This window comes from Limanda limanda, chromosome 21 (assembly GCF_963576545.1).
Source record: "Limanda limanda chromosome 21, fLimLim1.1, whole genome shotgun sequence".
Taxonomy (NCBI): Eukaryota; Metazoa; Chordata; class Actinopteri; order Pleuronectiformes; family Pleuronectidae; genus Limanda; species Limanda limanda.
The window spans coordinates 21,048,039-21,068,720 of record NC_083656.1 but is presented as its reverse complement, the minus strand read 5'-3'; the positions used below and the strand labels follow the sequence as shown (position 1 = coordinate 21,068,720).

Here is a 20,682-nt window from a genome sequence, read left to right as displayed (position 1 = left end):
GTAATTTTGACTTCGCATCTCTTATATGAGTGTTATTATTTTAGTGGTTCTTAACATTCCTTCCACTTTTCACACCTGGCCGAAACAGACTATCATCGATTCGTAGCCAAATGCATTTTGTCTCTATTATTTATTATATTAAATACATCACTTATCTTTTTTAACAAACGAAAGCCAGTGCAAAGTTAAAAGAACAGGAGCGATATAGCCAAGCGAAGGCGGAAGTAAAAGAGGGGAATCATCTTACTTACAATGATCCTTCTACTCTGTTGTCTGTCCCTTTAAATACACTCGGTACTTTCCGCACTCGCTCGGCGCTATTCGAAATCGTCTCTTTTCACTGCAGCTCCATCGCCGAGCGAACTAGCCCGCTGCCCTCATCCAGCACCTCAGCGCTCACTGACGAATCCATCAAAGCACCATCTGCAGCTCCCTGGAAGCTTTGAGCTCGTGCAGAAATGCAGGCTATCAAATGTGTGGTGGTCGGCGACGGGTAAGAGTTGAAAACACTCAGTATCCGCACGTTCTCTTGTGTGTGATTCAGTAATGGGTCTACGGATGAATGGATGATGGGAGGATGCTTTGTAGAAAAAGGAGCGGGGGCTCACCGATGTGTCGGTTGACTCGATTTTCTGTTCTTCTTCTTATATTCGATAGATCTGTAGTTACATTAGATTCGTTCACATCGTGCACTTTGGGATGCTATGGGGGGGAACACCTCGCACTTCTTGCAGGCCACCGAAGGCAGGCTGAAGTGCTGATGCACGCTAAGGAATCTGTGGCCCTGTCAGTGGCAAACAGGCCCCGTTGCCCTAGTTCTGCCCACACTGTACGGCAGCTACAGCAGGATCATTTTTACTGCTGTATTAAAATCTTTACATAATTGCTGGTTGTCGATAAAGACCAGGAAAATTGTGCTCATACGATTTTGACAAAGTTAAGAAAACGCCTCAGATATAAGTCATTATTCTGTGCTGGAAATCAAAATGCTGAAACAACAAATCTGACTTAAATAGTAATGCTGCTTTTTTCAGATTTTTCTCTGAATTCTGGGATTCATCTCAGAACACAGAGAAACGTTTTGGCAGCATGTAGATTGTACTGTACTTTGGTGACCTATCAGGGGCCTCATATACCCTGTGTGCTTGTATCAGCCTTGTTTATCTGCCAGAAATGCCAAAGTATGCTTTTTATTTGATACACAGTTGGAAAGATGCATGTGTTTACTTGGCAGGGAGGGTCCAAAGGTGTGGTCTGACTGAAATTGAGATGTTTTCTTTTGTATTATATTTTCAAATGAGTGCTTTTTCATAGTCTAAATTCTTAAGTTATAGTTTTGATTCACTACAAACAGTCATTTGTAATGTAGCTAGCTTGCAAAGTGTGTGTGTGTGTTGTCTATGGTACCAACAGTATCATCTGTTAGTACCATCTGCAGCCTGCAAGGATATAAGTTACGCCCACTATAAGGAACACCTGATTAAAGACACACCTATGTGATAGATAACAGTGGTCAGTTTATATCAAGTGTTAACTCAATTGCTATTTAACATCTCTGCCACATTGAAAAGACTGACCTGTAAACGCATGCAAAAAAACAATGGCGGTTCAGTTTTCGGAATACAGAGCTCTTTAGCGTTTACATTTCTCAATTTGTTACAATGGTTTATGATCTACAGGATGGACTTACATTATGTAGAATGTTGATAGTTAGATATAATCACATAGTTGTAGAAATTCCCGTTTGTCTAATCTTGAATTGATTTATTTTCTTGGTTAATGCATCTCTAATGGATATGATATAATTTGATGTACAGTAACATTTTTACAGTTTGAAAATCCCTTGTGTAAGGTAAACTGGAGCTTATTTACATCGTGTTCACTCAATTTAGCTGACATCTACTCTTTTCTGTCGTGATTAGTCGCTGGAGAAGGTTTTGACACCGACAGTGTTTTTTTAATTAGTTTTGAATTCTTCAGTAACAGCAGACACAGAGGAGCTGAAATCTGGTTTCTTCGGTGAGTAAACTTTTGTTTTCTAAACGTTTTACAGTCTATGTGTTCTGACCAGAGAAAGGGAAACTGTTAGCATTCTAGGGCTGCTAACATGTGTTAACAAGGTGTTAGAGTTAAGCTCGATTAAAAGTTCAATTTAACCAACATTAACATGAAGACATTTGTTTCTGCCACATGTGATTCAGTTTAAATGATGTGAGCTACATACATGTGAGTTGTTAAAAGTCGATGGGGATGTGCTGATAGTTCAGTTTAGCAGCATGTACTCTTTACATGTTGTTAAACTGTAGCATCAACTTTCTGTGTTTAATTGTGATTATTGATGTCTACAGTTAATCAGTTTAGAAGTGGTGTGTAAGTCTTTTTAGTTATGTAGTGAAGCTGTCAGATTAAACTGACCATTATACTTACCAACTTATACGTTCATTATTTTTCTATTTCTCTATGCTGACGTGCTTTTGTATGTTTGTTTTTTTAAATCATCCATGAATCATAAGGACTGAAACTTTAGTTGATGACGATGATGTGAAACAACTGGACTTCATCCAACGATCACGATGACTGGTGTCAAAAGAAGGAAGACCTCATGTATGGAGCAGCATATTTGGTGCCATTCTTCAGGATGTAGAAGAGCGAGACTGGATAACAACATCCTTAATTCTTTAATAAGATGTGATGAGGGCAATAAACCTTCATTTCAGTTTCCTCTGATGAGATGTCAGTAAACAGAACTTTGTGTTTGATTCTCTATATTCTCAGGTTCAGTTTCTCACCTTTTACTTAATTTCTGCTGTTTTTTAGAGGTGGTAGTAACATTTTTTAAATATAATTTAAAAAATGAGTTAACTAGAATTAGTAAATTGAAGAACTTCAGCAGTCACAAACTTCACAGGTCAGTGTTTACCAACCTGAAGTTCAGCTGGATTAAATGTGACTTCTATAACAAATGTTTACTGCTGTTAACACTTTAAAAGTATGTATTAGATTTACAAACCTACATATTTAAGCTCTGATATTAAAATGTTGAAGTCACAGTTTATGTGACTTCAATTTGTGTAGTACCCAATATGATTAAACTGTACTGAGTACATTTTCCATTGACTACAGATGACTTGCCTGGTTTTTGCACATTTACCCTTTTCCTTATAATAAATCAAAAAGGAGACTTTGGTGAATTAATGTTTTCATTGTAATAAGACTCATAAGGTAAGTATTAACTCATATCTTAACTGTCAATTATTCTATTAAAATCAAAATGTAAAAATCCTGTGATTAATTTCTAATTCCAATAAAATGTTCATCAAAGGGTTCTTGTATGATTACAATATTGTGCTGTTGCTTGTTTTTACCAGATGTGCTTCTTTGCTCATGAGTAGTAAAACTCAATCTTATAGATATCTCTATTGCATGTTGAGCAACATTCATTAATTTATAATCCAACAAAAAGTGAAATACAGTTGTGGATCAAGGTCAACAAGATCCTCACTGTAGGAAGATTAATCTCCAGTGCTTAATATTTAGTGAATATAATTTACAGTAGAAATGTTAAAATTGAGAAGTAAAGTAGTATTTCATATAAATCTTACAGCACTTGATGGAGTCAAGTGTTTAGTGTAAGAGCCAGGACCAAAGCCTGGAGGAACACAAGCTGCTATTAAATTTAAAATGTTTAACAGTTTGACAAAGTGTAAGAAGTTAAACATTATATTAAACTGAACTATCACCACATCCTCATGGACCTTTAATAATTCACATTAATGTAATTCACATCACATAAACTGAGTCTCATGTGAAAGAAACAAATGTTGATATGGTAATGTTGGTTAATTTACCTTTTCATCAAGCTTAACTTTAACAACCGGTTAACACAGGTTAGCAGGGCTGAGGGAACTGGTAGGCCCAGCATTGCAAAGCTATCAGCAAACTAGCTAGCTTGGTTTGCATCTTAATTCACATTCATGGGGACAGTAACTAGCAAGCAACAGTTTCCCCCCTTTCCGGTACACATAGATACACATGTCAAACAATGTCATGCCACGCTGCCATTTGGTCAGAACACAACTCATTTAGTTAAAATAGTGCAAATGCAAGCACTAATAGCTGACTATCAGTGAGAAAGATGGAACACAATGGGCACTTTCAAATCAAATAAGGAGACACTGGCAGTCAGTCCGCATTGTTATAGCAGTGACCGGATGTGGATATAATCCAAGTGGAAGATAATTATAATATAGCAGAGGCAAAATTCATGTGTTACAGCATTGAAGCATAGTTACATGATATTGTAAATAAAATTTTTAAAAATATATTGGAGCCGAAATAATTGCCTGGTCCAATAAGGCAGCAATTATGACGTATGATTGCCAATGCATTGTAATATGTATCTTTTAATATTTCCGTGGTAAAATTTCAACCCATAATAATGTTGAAGAGGAGAAAACACAGGATATTTGGTCTAAACTGCAAAAGATAACATTTTTTAAACACATGAACATGTTTGAGTGGAGAATATTTGGTCATAAAAGTTGTCCTTTGGTTTTTCACACTGGTGTTTACATCTTAAATACGTTCTATAATTTTACTGCTACAGATTTTAGCTAAAATGTTCTTTCCAAGTGTAGCCAATTAATTCTTCAAACCGAGTTTATATCTGTTCTGAAATGAGAGATAGCTCAGGAGACTGGTCTGTGGGTGCACCGAGCGGGACCTGGACCAGAATATGATTCAGAACATTTTGTCTGAACCCTACCCGGCATGTCCGGTCCTGATGGGTCCAGTCATGCTCAGGTCGAGTATCCACAGACAATCAGCTGCATGTTCACCTGCAGTGCTGTGTTTCCAATTATGCGCTGCTCCAGCTCAGATAACGCGGTCCACCTTCCTTTTCTTTCCAATCCCCTCTCTCTTCTGTGTTTGACAATATTACTTTTGACTTCAAAACTGATATCAAACTAATTTTTTACTTCAATTATGCACCTTTGTCCCGATATAGCTTTCACTGAATGTGTTTCTGCATTCAATGTATCCTTTTTTGTGGTATTTTTGCCACTGTTGACACTGCAAAATGTAGCAACTTTTTTACGGTTTGAGTCCAGTGCTGTGCTGTCTTTAGATTTTCGTTTGATCATTCTTGACTTCTTTAATGTTCTTTTCAGTTTGTCTGATTTCTCTGTGTGCAAACGGTACTGCAGTCTGCAGGTATTAGTGAATGAGCTCTATTGTTCTGTAAAGGTGTGTTCCGAATTTCACCTGATATACCATGTGACATTTTGGACTGTTTTTGTCAGTTTATCTTCCTCCGCCCCAAATAGCACAGATTATTGTTGTTATTCATGCTGTCTCACTGACACTCACACTGACACTTTTGGACTCATGGTGTTCATGTAACACCTGTGCTCTTACAGATTTATCAGAATATCTGGTTTGAATAATGTAAACCAGCGCACAGACATAAGCTTATGAAATGTCTAAGAAGAACTGGATGCTGGACTCAAAGATTTCACATGTTTACTTGAATAAAATTTGCTTAGTGATAAAATTTGCCAAAAATGGCCTCTAGTTTCCATGTTAACTGGCTCCGCTTTTCTGTGGCAGCTCCATCTATAGACTTTGCATTGTGATGATGTCAAAGATATAAAAATCAATGTTGAGGTTGTGGGGAATATTTAAATAAATAAACCTGCTCTTATTAAATTTCCATTTTACATGAAGTAATAAATTACCTCGGTTGAAGTTGGAGGTGACCTGTCTTCTCTTTTATAAATTGTGGTCTCCAAAGAAAATTCCTTTTTGGTCAACAGGTTTTTTTGTTACAGTACCACAAGTGGCCACTTGGATAAATTGTTATTGAAGCTGAGTGGTTTGCATCATATCCTGCTCTCTTAATAACTTTACATGCAGTACCTGTGGCTACTTGTATCAAGATCAAGTATGTGCAATCTATGTATGTGGACAGCATCTGTTTGTGTGTGTGTTTGTGTAGCAGCTCAGACTTTTATTTATCACAGACATCTTCCAGTGCCCATTATTACATATACACACTGGTCTCATAAACCCTGGAATTTTTTTTAAAAGCTGAGAATTATTCCTTGGGAAAGTGTTGAAAAAAGGCCTATCTCGCAACGTTATAGAAAGTGAAAAAAATCCTGGAAACGCTCCCTTATATGATCCGCACCAAAATGTTATGGGTTCTTCCCTGATACCACATTCTTCCACCAAGTTTCAAGGAAATCCGTATAGTTGTTTTTGTGTAATAATACTTACAAACAATCAAACATATGAACCAACCTACAAACAAACAGGCAGAGATGAAAACATGACCTCCATGTTGGAGATAACAATATAGAGTTGGATTGTGGGACTATATAGTAAGTGTATAATTGTGATTACAATCATTATATAGTCTCTCAATAATCAACTGTCTCTATGGAGGGTGAGTGAATGCTAAATGACTAGGATAGTCATTTTCACATAATGGTGTGTATAAATAAATAATAATAAATACATGGAGATGAATTGAAGCTGTCAGTATCAGTCATTATAATGCCACCCTCTTGTTATTTATAAATTCTCTATTTCATAGGGAGCAACTGAGTCCCTCAGGCAATATGAATTTTGGCCAATGTCTGTATAGCACTCATTGAAAGGGAGTAGTAGGACACTGTTACACACACAATAACAGTCCTGCGTACACTCTTCCATAAAGTAAATTCAGATGTAATTTTTGTATACACTGCATGGTTGTGTAGATTGTGTAGTATTAAAATGTTGAACTCTGTTGTCCCTCCTCCTCAGGGCTGTTGGTAAGACCTGTCTGCTGATTAGCTACACCACCAATGCCTTCCCTGGTGAATACATTCCTACTGTGTGAGTAAACCTACACTGCACGTTCTCACAATTATTTGATGTAAGCAAGGGTTTTATAGGACCATACCATAATTAAAGTCTACGACAATATGTTGTATATGCTGAGATAATTAAAATATTTAACCTGTTAGTGAGACTTTGTCACACTTGTATACTATACCAGCAGTAAAACGCCTGAGACTTTAGTAATACTGCAAATAAATAAACATGATTGATTCAAGATTTCAGACAGACATTAAACTTGCAGGATTGAATGAAAACAGACCTGTCAGGTAGGGTTAGAATTACACAGTGTCTTTTCGAGAGCCCTACTTTCCAATGCGCACCAGTCAATATTACATACATTAGCTTTCTGTTACTAAAACACACCCCTTCAAGAACAACACACCACTTGAATAAAAACTGCTGAGCATTATTCATTATCATTTCTAACTACAATAAAATAATACAGCTGCAGCAGCAGCTTGCAGCAGCAGCTTGCAGCAGCAGCTTGCAGCAGCAGCTTGCAGCAGCAGCCTCTCCATCCCTATGTCCCTTTCAGAGTAGCATGTGTCCTTTTCATGGAAGTCCCTTTAGGTCACTTGGCGGCCCTGTTGAGGGGTCATTTTATCTACTCTGTGGCACACAAATTCATTTTACAAAGGCACAATCTTTAATTTCTCAGCTGCGTTTGTGTCCAGCATGGTCTCAGCCAGCACAACAACGGCTGGAAGGAGCAGGTCTTCGGCTATAGTGAATGGTTTCTTGGCTTTAGCTATGAGCAAAGAAACCACATAAGAGGCCTCTAGGGGTTTGGCTGATGTCATGGAGGCTTTTAAAAAACTCAGGGGGCTTACCAACATGACTTGCATGTTTTGTCTGGAGATGCCGCGGAAAATGTGCTGGCTTCATGGAACTGTTGACTAATCTCTCCCCACAGAAAAATCGCAAAGCCTTGGGTGGGTGGCAACTCGTGGAAGTAAATCCCATTAAAACTTATTCTTCTGAATACTGACGGAATTTTGTCGGCTCTGGTTTCGCCTACTTTGGCACTTGTCTCTCCGTGTTTTCAGCGGCATTGATGCTACGCTTCAACCACGACTCCATTGTTTGGGTTTTCAAGGGCGGCAGTGATGACAGGTGGCGTGTGCCAGGTTGGGTCAAACCATCCTGGTATGGGGGAGACTCTGGGTTTTTAAATTGAATAGCCTACTGAATATAAAATTCAGTTCATGAACTTACACTTATATTTTATTGAATATTTATTAAATAACAAATTTTAAAGGATTTTTGAATGGATGCTAATTAAATTTTTTTTTTTAAATCTCACATACCCCCTGGAGTGCCTTCACATACCCCCATTTGAGAACCACTGTTGTAGAGGATACCCACAGGTTAATCTTGCATGTACGGTCTTTGGGTTTCAAGGTGAATGTGATGAAAAGCAACATCGAGCCAAGGCAGCAGGTGACTTCTGTTAGTACAGTTCCTGGGAAAGATATGTATGCGCTTCATTTAGCGGAGAATATCTCAACTGTAATAGACTAATATTACCCCACTGAACAACGTGGGATGTGTGCCAAAATCTCTATCCGGGACAAAAGTCCTGAAAATGACCACAACAGGTGACACAATTATCACACAACAGGTGAATGGGACTTTTTTTTTCCCTTTATATATATCCTCATCAATTTCTTCCAGATTAATGTTCATATTAAGAGAAATACTTTTTGTATTACACTTTGTCTAAAACATAATATTAAATATGCAAATGAGGCAATATCTCATTATATCATTATTAACCCTTGAAGCTACAGATTTTCTGAGGTGATCACAATGACCATGATTATAAGGTCATAGAAGAGTGTAAGCATTCTGATTTGATATAAATAAAATGGTTAAAAAAAGTTACAACTATTATCTATTACAACTAGCAACATACAGGAACTGCCAGTTGTTTATTAACCTAAACTTTAAAAGCTTACATTTCCTAGCTGTTTAAATATTGCTGTCATCACGTCATCCCCTACAACTTTTTTTTCAACAAAAGTTTACTTGGCAGCCTGCTTTTCAGGCATTCTATGTTGAGTGGCTGACCACCAATTACTGGTGGTCAGCCACTCAACATTAATTAAGGCACTAAACCACTATACCTTGGTATATCACCACAGGCATGGATTGTGTCAGCGGCGAGTGCTACTCCATTCCCTCGGCTCAACGTCACACACGAGGAAGCTGATGACAGGATGATTTTCCATGTGCAGGACATTTTAAGGCACAGTACAGGATCTACATCACTGACACTGTCATCGGGTGACACAGATGTCTTTGTGTGCCTATTATACCACATAACAGTCAATTGGAGAAGTCTTGGCCTCCAAGAGCTCTGGCTTATCTGCAACTCAGGAGTGAAAAGATCAATATTACCACTTCATGATATCTGCAAAGCGCTGGGAGACGAGCACTACATGCACTGACTGGGTGTGATACAACCAGCAAAACTAAACTTGCAGCTCTGAACACTGTCCACAAACCAGACAACTCTTCTCTGATTCTCAATTTCAATTGTCCACAGCTAACAGAGAGTGCAATACAAATGGCAGAAACATTCTTGGTCAAGTGTCTCAAACCATCAACAGACATCAAGATATTTGACGACCTGCGCATTGCTGTGTTCGATAGTAATGTCCTCAAGATGGACATTGAGAGGACCGCTTGCACCTCAACTAATGCAAGAAGACATATACAAAGAGCCTATTATCAACAGCAGCTTTGGGTCCGAGCACCATTTACAGACGCCACCTCAATCTTAAATGCAGATGCTTATGGTTTTGTAAGAAAGGGCAGTTTATTAGTCCCTGAGATTGTAATCTCAAAACCTGAAGGTTTGCCAGATCCCTGCTCATGTGGCAAGTGTGCACACTTCCCTGTCGGGTAGCTGGTATCCGTTGTTGCAAGTACTTCAAATGCAAGGGAGGCAATAGTTGTAAAAATCCTATCACTGAATGAGCTCTCAACATCATCCCCATTGCTGGACTCTTACTGTACCTGGACCTGAAGTGTTACCTTGCAACACAGGGAATAAACCTGCTGTTGTCACGGTAAGATGAGGGAGAGATGGACCCAGGATGCAGAGGTATCAAAATAAAGGTAATTTAATATAACAAAAAGTCCTTTTAACAAGAAACAAACAAAACACAGGAACACTGGCAGTAAAGCACTGGCGACAAGGCGCACAGAGAACGAGGAAACAAGCAGGGGAAGCTGGACGAAACAGCAGACAAGAACTAACCATTGAATGACAACGTGTAAAAACGCGTACAACCCGACAAGGGACCAAGGGGAACACAGAGGCTTAAATACAAAGGGGAAAGGAAGGGGCAATAAGACAAAGGTGAAACACATGAGGACTGAGGAAGATAATCACCGACAGGAAGTGAAGACAGAGACAACACACAAGGAACATGAGACTACAAAATAAAACAGGATACAGAAAATCCAAAGAGAGTGAAAATAAACAAACAAAAATGACAGAACATCACAGTACCCCCCCTCAAGGACCGGATCCCAGACGGTCCAAAACGCGAACAGAGACGGGAGGGAGGAGGGGGGAACCGGAGGAGGGACTCCGGGATGTGCCCAGGGTCTGGTGCCGACGGCTCCGCGGCCGCTCAGGAACCGGGCACAATGTCTCAGGAGGGCGGCCCGGAGGCCGGTCCAGGACGAAGCACGTGGCTCCTCAGGAGGGCGGCCCGGAGGCCGGTCAGGGACGAAGCACGTGGCTCCTCAGGAGGGCGGCCCGGAGGCCGGTCAGGGACGAAGCATGGGGGCTCCTCAGGAGGGCGGCCCGGAGGCCGGTCAGGGACGAAGCACGTGGCTCCTCAGGAGGGCGGCCCGGAGGCCGGTCAGGGACGAAGCATGGGGGCTCCTCAGGAGGGCGGCCCGGAGGCCGGTCAGGGACGAAGCACGTGGCTCCTCAGGAGGGCGGCCCGGAGGCCGGTCAGGGACGAAGCACGTGGCTCCTCAGGAGGGCGGCCCGGAGGCCGGTCAGGGACGAAGCATGTGGCTCCTCAGGAGGGCGGCCCGGAGGCCGGTCCAGGACGAAGCATGGGGGCTCCTCAGGAGGGCGGCCCGGAGGCCGGTCAGGAACAGAGGAAAGGGTCTCATGCTGACGGCAAGGGCTCCGGCGGATGGCGCACAGGGACAGAGTTCCGAAGCTCTGGAGGACGACACCGCGGCCGCACCGGGACAGAGTTCTGAGGCTCCTCAGGCGGGCGGCCAGAAGACCGGTCAGGGGCAGAGGGCAAGGGCTCCGACCTCAGCCCCGGGCGAGGGGCAGGAACCGGTGCTGGCACCGTGAGGACCTCTGCCGCCGGAACCAGGCGGTCCGCCGGGGCAGGGACTGGAGCTGACACCGCGAAGAACCCTGATGCCTGAGGAGTCGGAACGTCAGCCGGAAGCCTCCGACGCGGAGCAGGAACCGGTGGCTGGAACCGGAGCGGGCGAAGCGAGGAGCCCTGATGCCTGAGGAGTCGAGACATCAACCGGGTGTTGCCGGGAGGACCTCTGACGTCAGAAGACCAGGGACGACAGAAGGGAATCTCCGGAGCGGAGCTGGAACCGGAGCAGGCGAAGCGAGGACCTCTGACGTCAGAGGACCAGGGACATCAGCAGGGAGCCACCGGCGCAGAGCAGCGACTACAAGGGGAACACAGAGGCTTAAATACAAAGGGGAAAGGCAGGGGCAATTAGACACAGGTGAAACACATGAGGACTGAGGAAGATAATCACAGATGAAACACAGAAACAACTTAAACAAACACAAACACAGGGATGTACAAGAAACACGAGGAGGAAATAATAAACTGAAAACACTTCTTCAAAAAGAGTTGGAAACTAAACATTGGAAAATACCAAACCATGACAGAGATAGTATGGGGTTAAATATATTAAAATTTAGCTACAGCACTATCAGCGAGACATCTAGAAAAGGAGTTTTTCATTAATGGCATGTAGTCTGATAACGAGAATTCAAAGGTTATTTAATTGTGGTCTGATATAATCGGATTATGTGGAAGTACTATTAGATTTGTCACCGTATGATAGTACAAGTTCAAGTGTGTGGTTACAACAATGAGTAGGTTAGTGTACACACTGACTGAAACCAATTAAATCTAATACTGAAATGAATGCAACACTAGGACTATCAGTATCATCACCATGAATATTAAAGGGCCCATATTGTGTAAAATAAATTATCTGGGCTTTCACTATCCGTAATTACTTGAAGGGGGTCAGTAGGTATTCTCAAAGTTTGAAAACAGTCACTCCGTGGACTTTTTCAGTCCATTCTAAGAAATAAGTTATCGAAACCTCTTGCTTCGTACTTCCTTACCCGTATGAGGCGGTGCGGCCTAGGGGTAGAGTGGATGTCCTCCAACAAGAAGGTTGGCGGTTCAATCCTCACTCTTTCCCATCTGCATGCCGAAGTGTCCTTGGGCAACATACTGAACCTCAAAATGGCCCCTCATACGACAGGGCCATGATCAGGGTCATCAGAGCCTAAATGACAGAATCATCTGCAAAGAGTCTACACTAATTATTTAGTTCCAGACAAAAATAAATTGTTCCATGAACCACTAAGTTTGGAAGTGCGACTAAATCAACAATGTGGTTTCCCCCTTTCCCTGAACAGAGCTGCCATTTACTCATTGTAATGTCTTTCCTTCAGCTTTGACAACTACTCTGCAAATGTGATGGTTGATGGGAAACCAGTGAATCTTGGTCTCTGGGATACAGCAGGACAGGAGGACTACGATAGGCTAAGACCACTGTCTTACCCACAGACGGTATTCAAACTCTTTCCCCCACATGCACACACGCACACACACACACACACACACACACATAATTAGCTCTCAACTAGCCATCTCTCTGGTTCTTTCCCAGGATGTGTTCTTGATATGCTTCTCCCTGGTCAGTCCGGCCTCCTTTGAGAACGTCCGAGCTAAGGTCAGTACGCTGACTGACCAGCCCACCTCCTTTTCCCCTTCAAGCCGAGTCTGACCACAAGGAGGCACATCTATGGCTCTACCTGGTTATTACACTGTTACCTCACTTGTCCAGACCTTGGCTTAGAACGGTCTAAATTTTAAGTCATTCCCCCCAAGGATGTGGCACATAGACATGTTGTTAGATGAGGTCTGAACTAGTGCAAACACTCTGCAGAGGGTGCCTGATGGCCGGCTGTGGTGTAGTCTGCTGAGCATCATGTGATGCTCTCATATGAAATCACACTTTTCTTTGGTCCAGCCTCCTTCTGTAGAGTCTGTATACTAGTATGTCGGGATTCTCTCTCATCATGTGATGTGATGTGACTGGGTATTTGTGTTTAGACCAATTTATGCCTTCTTTCAAACCGATCAATTTTTTTTTTTTAGAACTCAGTGTTGAATGTAATCTTGGAAAGGCACTCATTGCTCTCCCTCTGTATCCAGCTAACTGTTCTCTTTTTCCTCTCTCATTGACTTTGTCCCTTGTATATGCATATGTACGCTTGTGTGTTTGTGTGTGTACGTGTGTGGCACCACAGTGGTACCCTGAGGTGAGACACCATTGCCCCAACACACCCATCATCCTGGTGGGCACAAAGCTAGATTTGCGAGATGACAAGGATACCATTGAGAGGCTGCGAGACAAGAAGCTTTCTCCCATTACTTACCCGCAGGGCCTGGCCATGGCAAGAGAGATTGGTAAGGCTGTGTATGGCATATGGTTAGTGATTCGATCCAAGTCTTCCCCATCTGCATGCCAAAATGTCCTTCGGCAAGACACTGAACCCCGAATTGCCCCTCATAGGAAGAGTGCTGCCCATAGATGAACTGTATGTATGTCTGTGTGAGTGGCAATAAACTACTGCTAAGCACTTTGAGTGGTCATTATGAATACAAAAGGGCTATATAAATACAGACCATTTACCATATGCACAACTGCATATGTTTTGCATTATGATTTTGGCAGGGCAGAGCAGTTGGGTAACTGGTGTATTAAATTACTGACTAGTTGTAAAAGAGACAATGATAGCACTACCAATAGTAATCGTAATGATAATAGTGCTTACAATATATAATAGGGCAATAGTAATATTAATACCTGCAGCTCTGAAGTCAGGGATACCTGCAGAATGAAGACTGAGAGTTTTTTCTGTGATTTTAAATGAAGGTGGGGTTGGATCTGCATCAAGAATAGGCTTTTTAAACAGTGTAGCCTTATTAAAGTTAATGCAGCCTTGTTATTAGAAAGGTAAAATACAGTGAGGAAGTTATCGCAAATCAGGTCAAATAGTGTATCAGGAACCCTCCTACTGTAAGGCTGGAAGAAAATTTACATTTCAGATAAATATTATCAAGGAAGCAAAGAAGCATTTTTATTAACGATCAAGACGAATCTGCTACAGAGACAGTGTTAAACAAACTGGACAGTATATTTTGACTAAAAGAACAACAAACTGCACTGACATGTTTGATGACATGCTATGTCACATGTTTTATTAGCTCTGATTGGTTGTATGTCGATCCAATTGTGTCCAGGAGTATTATGATCTGTGACCGTTGATAACACTCCCTTGAAAAATTAACTGAAAGGCTCCTGACTAATTTTGTAGTGAGAAATAGAAAAGGTGTCAGGTCTTGTTGCCCTAGGTGGATGATAAATGTTTGATTTTAGCTGTCTCCTTTCAAATATTCCTCATATCATGTCCTCTCCCTGGTCCTCAGGGGCTGTGAAGTACCTGGAGTGCTCTGCGCTGACCCAGCGAGGCCTGAAGACCGTATTCGATGAGGCCATCCGAGCTGTGCTCTGCCCTCCACCAGTAAAGAAAAGGGGGAAAAGGTGTACCATGTTTTGAGGAGAAAACACTTCAATAACACTACATCACTATGAACAACAACCACTACTTCTCTGAGAGGATGAGAGAGAAAACTAGAGAGAATGAGTGTGTGCTGCTGAGATTGCTTTCTTTATATTTATGTTTTAAAGTGATATTGGGAAAAAGACCAATACTTCATCAGTTTTCTTATTAACCATTACTGAATAGGCTATAGACTATGAAAGACAGTGACTGTCCACTTTCTTTGTACTCATAGAAACACATCAAGTTGCCATGAGGGCTGACAATGGTATATATATATCTTCCTCATACTGTAACATCTCTTCTGTCTCAGCCATGTTTGCTAAAATTAATGCAGTGTTGATTAGATATGATATGTGAATTATGAATCCGCCTTCAGGTCAGAAGTTACCCTCAGCATTTGGAAACAAAATACTTCTGCCTGGATTTCTGAAAATGCACATATTGAGCATGAGTCTGAAATATGTTGTGTTGCTCCTCTACAAGAAATCAGAATGACATATTGAAGAAGGAAGGTTTCTAAACAACAAAACCTCAGCTTGTTTTGTGGTTTTGGCTTTGATAGCTTTGTGCTAAACAAAAAAAATGCTGAGATCTTTTGGCAGCAACATTGCTTTTGAAGGGTAAATCAAGGCAAACAACAAGGATAGATTACTAACTGGGCCCCGTGTTCACTCTGTGGTAATTAGTTTGTGGAAATTTGATTAAATGGTAAACATATACTGAAATGGAAAAGGTTTCAAGGTGACCTCTGAGGCCTGTCTTATAGAGGGGCCTAGGGTCAAAATCTAGTGTTAATAACATAAATATATATCCAAACTAAAGCCGTTTACAGAAAGGAAGTTGCAACGGGAGATTCTCCGCTCTGACGCGTTCACAACAGTATCAAATCCTCCACAGGATTCAGGTGAAGACTGGCACAGCAGGCAGAGGCAGGATTCAACGTATTAATATCGCTGCAAAGATCACTTGTCCATGACTTCTATGTGTTTGGCTCCACCTTTTCATCGGGAGATATTTGTTTTCTTTTTCTTTTTTCATTTTTCCATCTGTCGCGTGTTAGAAGTGGGATCAGCATCACCATCCCTCACCGTGAATCCTGTGGAAGATCTCCTGCTGTGTTTTCACATCAGCTCCCCTAGACTTCCAGGGGGCCAGTCTGAGAAAGTCCTCAAAAACTCTGGAGTTCAGTCCATGTCATAAAGCAGTGTCAAAGATATGGCTGTAAAATGAACCACATGTCATGTTCTTCATCAACCAACACTATCTTTGGGTCAGTCATTTGATTTGTTTTTTAATTGAAATTTTTCGCTTTTAGCAATGTGGAACTAATTTATCCAGTCTGTGCTATTTCTTTTAAACACTTCAGTCTGTCTGAAGTAAGAATACTTCAGACAAAAAACGGATCTTTGTCAAGTGTCTTTGGATAACTTTATCTAACTGTGACAGGTGAGCATGCCGAACATGGGGGCTGTACAACCTTGCTGCCTAAGTTCTTCCTGTGAGGGTGTGGGAGCTTGCATGGGTCTTAATTTATCCCATCGTTTCGATCTTGTCTCTCTTCCTCTGTTTGTGGGTGTGTCTGTATGTGTATATATGAATGCTGCTGTTTTTGTGTTTGGACATGAACGTGTCAGTGAGACAGTGTTGTTTGACAGGTTGGGATAGATAATAAAACACACACAGTATTGTTTTAAACCACGTTTTAAGTGTCCAGTTTTTGGTACTATTTCATATTTTATTGTAGGAATAAACAATACTTTTCAACACATAAAGAAAGAAAAAATGGGTATCAATGACATTTTGTGATGTACAGAATAATCCTTAGAAAAAAAAAAAATATCTTCATGTACCTGATTATTTAGCTCTTAACGGTAAATTTAAAGGGATTATAGTCGCTCATGTTGAAGTTAGAAATGTTGCTAACAATGTTCGATAAAGGGGCTGGTCTTTGTGGAGGTTGTCATCATGGCAAACCGCACAGATTGCACCTTTATGACTTGCATTTCTGTATGGTTGCAGGCCTGGAGTGTATCTCTCTCCCTCGTGTGGTGAGACACAGCACTACAGTCCACTCCGTCATGCTGACTTTGGTTGGCAGAGCAAACTGTGTGGTTGAATCATGTCATGTGGTCCTGCAAACTAAACGTCGAAATGTAGCTGAGAAATGGCGAAAAAAAAATTGTATCTACTATTGCATGGAAATTCACTGGTTATTCGACCGCTTGTTATTATTAGGAAAGGTTGTATGTTGAAATGCATTGGCCATGTACGTATGTAATGTAAGACGACTTGTACACTTGTTTTAATTGTTTGTCTTATTTTTTATTACTTCACGTTTGTGTGGTGAAATATTTAAAGTTTTTGTAAACTAAATACAAATGTTTCTGTAAAGTGCTTGTGCTTTCTGTCATGATTTAATGTCTGCACATAAACAAATAAATATGAAACAGTATAGGAAAGTGGTCCTCCTCTTCGAAACGGGGGAGGCCAGTACCTACAACAGATAAGATAAAGGTAGTGCAAGTTAGCCCAAAGTTAAACTAAAGTTTTACTACAAAATCAATCAATCAATCAATCAAGTTTTATTTGTATAGCCCATATTCACAAATCACAATTCGTCTCATAGGGCTTTAACATGGTGTGACATCCTCTGTCCTTAACCCTCAGCAAGAGTAAGGAAAAACTACTAAAAACCTTTTTAACAGGTAAAAATATGTAGAAACCTCAGAGAGACACATGTGAGGATCCGTCTCCCAGGACGGACAGAAGTGCAGTAGATGTCAAGTGTTAAGAAAACATCATCAGGATTAAAGTTTTTAGCAGCATCGATGAGGGTAAACATTTTTTCAATACTATATGTGAAGCAGTCCTGCTGCAATCATAGTCTCTGGTCAGCAGCAAGATCAAGATCCAGCATCAGGATGGGATCCACTATAATCCACATTTATTGTCCACTGCCGCCAGTTAGAATCCATTATCAGCTGCCGCCTCGGTCGTGGTCCCTCATCAGCCGATGCCAGCGCGACAAAGGATCCTCCATTACCACTACGATCAGCATGCACGATACAGAATCCACCGAACTGGATCCACCATTGCGACCTCTGACGCGCGATCCACAATCATATCCATGGTGCGGCCACAACTGTGGCCCTGCATCCGCGGGCGCTAAGGCACAGAAATATCCACCCTCCCAACAGGTTACATACTAACACATGGCACATGCTGGCCTAGTCTGTGGTTTTGATTTAGAGCTGGTGACTTTTAATCATTCAGTTACACACACTGCAGTAAAATGCTTAAAACATTGAATAAAGTCTGAAACTGCAGTTTTTCTTAACAATGGTAACTAAATTCACCTCTCTGTTACACTAACTGGAAAGTCTTCAAATGGTGAATGAACGCTTAAACTGCAGTTTTGTATAGTCAAAAAACTGCACACTTTAAACACAAAAATTAGCCTAAAGCTGCAATTTGGTTAAGATGGTATTTTTTATCACTCAGTTAAAACTCTGAATTAAGGCTAAAAGTGCACTTTTGTGTCTTCGGGCAAGATACTGTGACGGAAATCTGAAAACATAAGAACACCAAATTTGTCTTTGTGTATTTTAATATGGGCTTTCTGCAGAAAAGATAAACACAGAGAGTCACAGGGATCTCAGAGTTAAGATGCAGGACAGTGAAATGCAAGGGTATACACTGTTTGCACAATTATTAGGCAAGTGAGTATTTTGACCATATCATAATTTGTATGCATATTTTCCAACTCCAAGCTGTATAAACTGTAATGCCTATTGGATTTAAGCATATCAGGTGATGTGTATTTGTGTAATGAGGGAGGGTGTGACCTAAAAAGAAAAGTTTTTTTTTTTTTAAATCAAATTTTAAATTAAAAAAAAAAGTCAAACCGCAATCTCACTCTATGCCAGTGATTCTCAGACTGTGTGGCGCGCCTCAGGTTCACGTTAATTTGTTAAATCATCATCGTATCAGGCCAGCATTATACCAGGAGCGGGAAATGTGTGTGTGTGTGTGTGTGTCCAGACAGCACACACACACAGGCCCTGGGGCTCCGCCCCCACTCATTCGCTCAGAGAGACACAGTGAGATCAGAGCTCGTTCCCGTGAAGCAGCCGGTCAGTGACAAACAAGACACAGTGTTCAAAAACCAAGTTGAAAAGAAAGTACGATGAAGCCTGTCTTGCTCTTGGGTTCACAGTGAATGAAGGAGGACATGAGGAGAGACCAGTGTGGATTTTAGGTCTGAAAACTCTGGCAGCTGACAGGATGAGAGCCAACAAATTAAGAAGACACTTAGAAACATTACACCCCAGTCACATGCATGTGTTATTTTTGGTTGAGCTTTATCATCGTTGTAACAAAGTGATTATAATTTTAATTTATTTTTTCTCTATTTTTGAAAAAGTACAGACCTATGGAGGAATGTAGTGATGAATGTCACCGAAAGTACTTCAATTACGATGAATTTAAGCAAAATAGAAACAGATTAACAGAAATTAATGTTGCATGTTTTAATATATCTGTTTCCTACCATCATTGTTGTGGAAATCATTGTTAATTATTATTATGAGGAATAATTAACATTGACGTGATCAGACAGTCTCTTCATATATATTATTATTAATATTAAAAGGTGTCAAACAAGTAGCCCTTCGTACTACTCAGTATATTCAAAGTAGCTCTCAGTCTCAAAAAGGCTGGTGACCCCTGTCCCAAACCTACTGCCAGTTTTTAGAAGACACTGTCTTCAAGGAGTGGTACAGGAACAGGTCTACATCTTTCAACAGCACACCTCTCTGAACAGTGTCTGGGAGGCTGTGGTTGCTGCTGCACAAAAAGTTGATCATCAACAGAAACTGACAGAATCCATGAATGGAAGGCTTCTTACTGTTATTGAAAAGAAGGGTGGCTTTATCGCTCACTAATTAGATTTTAAATGTCAGAAATGTTTATTTGTAAATTTTGAGTTGTTTGATTATTATTCCCACTTTAAAGGAGACCTATTATGCCCATTTTACCACAAGTTGATATGGTTCCTTGGGGTCTTAATGAAATGTCTGTAACATTTTTTGGTCAAAATACCACAAGGATCATTTAAAACAGCAGCCTTTTTACCCTGTCTAAAACAGCCCTCTTCAGATTGACCTGTTTTGAGTCCCCCCGCCCCCCCCTCTCCTCGCCCCGCCCCCCTCTCACCACCCCGCCCCCCCTGTCAATCACACACACACACACACACATCCACTTTCACGTCTTAAATCTCTCCTTAGCATATTTAAGGTTGTTAAAATAATTTTAAGTCACTGTCCTACACATATATTTCTGTATTTGTTTGTTGTGTTTCTTCATTGAAGCTACAATTTTAAAACTACAACACCTTCTGATAAGGATGTACATTTATTTAAATACATGCATTAGATATGTGTGTATACAGTATTTAATTGTATGTGTATATTTATTCATACAGGGCATATATACACAGACACACGCACACACACACACACAGACACACACACAGATAGACACAGACACACACGCACACACACACACACAGGCAAAGGGATGTGGGGGCTAGCCTTGGAAGCTAACACTGCTGCAACTTTTGTGGCGAAATGCACTTAAAACCCCGGGTATGAGTCTATTATAAAGCGAGCGACGGAGGCGGCAACGAGCTGCTGGTGACCGGCACCGGGTCGTGCAGCTCGGGCTGCGTGGAGCAAATCTGTAAGAGCCACAAAAGTTATAATGCACAGCTCTCTCCCCCCCTCCTCCGCTTCGCCACCCGGGCGCTGAGCGAGCCCCCGGCACCGGTACAATGCAACCGGAGACCGGGGGGGGGTCCTTGAACACGTTCCGGTGCTAGTTTCTAACAAAGACAGACACACACAGAAGCT

The 20,682-nt window shown here is 41.2% G+C and overlaps 1 protein-coding gene across 2 annotated transcripts; it reads left to right on the top strand.

Moving 5' to 3' along the window:
* Positions 1–458: 458 nt before the first annotated feature.
* LOC133028064 (ras-related C3 botulinum toxin substrate 3) lies at positions 459–19,439 on the top strand. Of its 2 annotated transcripts, XM_061095260.1 has the most exons (7): positions 459–493; positions 6,811–6,882; positions 12,593–12,710; positions 12,811–12,873; positions 13,454–13,613; positions 14,637–14,731; positions 19,425–19,439. In XM_061095260.1, the coding sequence occupies exons 1-7, from the start codon at positions 459–461 to the stop codon at positions 19,437–19,439; spliced, it is 558 nt and encodes a 185-aa protein (XP_060951243.1). The 2 variants fall into 2 exon arrangements, with proteins under 2 accessions (XP_060951243.1, XP_060951242.1); XM_061095259.1 differs by lacking the exon at positions 19,425–19,439 and having other exon boundaries at positions 14,637–14,767.
* The last annotated feature ends 1,243 nt before the right edge of the window (positions 19,440–20,682 follow it).

Coding starts and splice junctions, on each gene's coding strand:
- LOC133028064 (XM_061095259.1), top strand. CDS start 459: ATGCAGGCTATCAAATGTGTGGTGGTCGGCGACGG. Junction 6,883..12,592: donor GGTGAATACATTCCTACTGT/GTGAGTAAACCT, acceptor TCTTTCCTTCAG/CTTTGACAACTACTCTGCAA. Junction 12,874..13,453: donor TTGAGAACGTCCGAGCTAAG/GTCAGTACGCTG, acceptor GTGGCACCACAG/TGGTACCCTGAGGTGAGACA.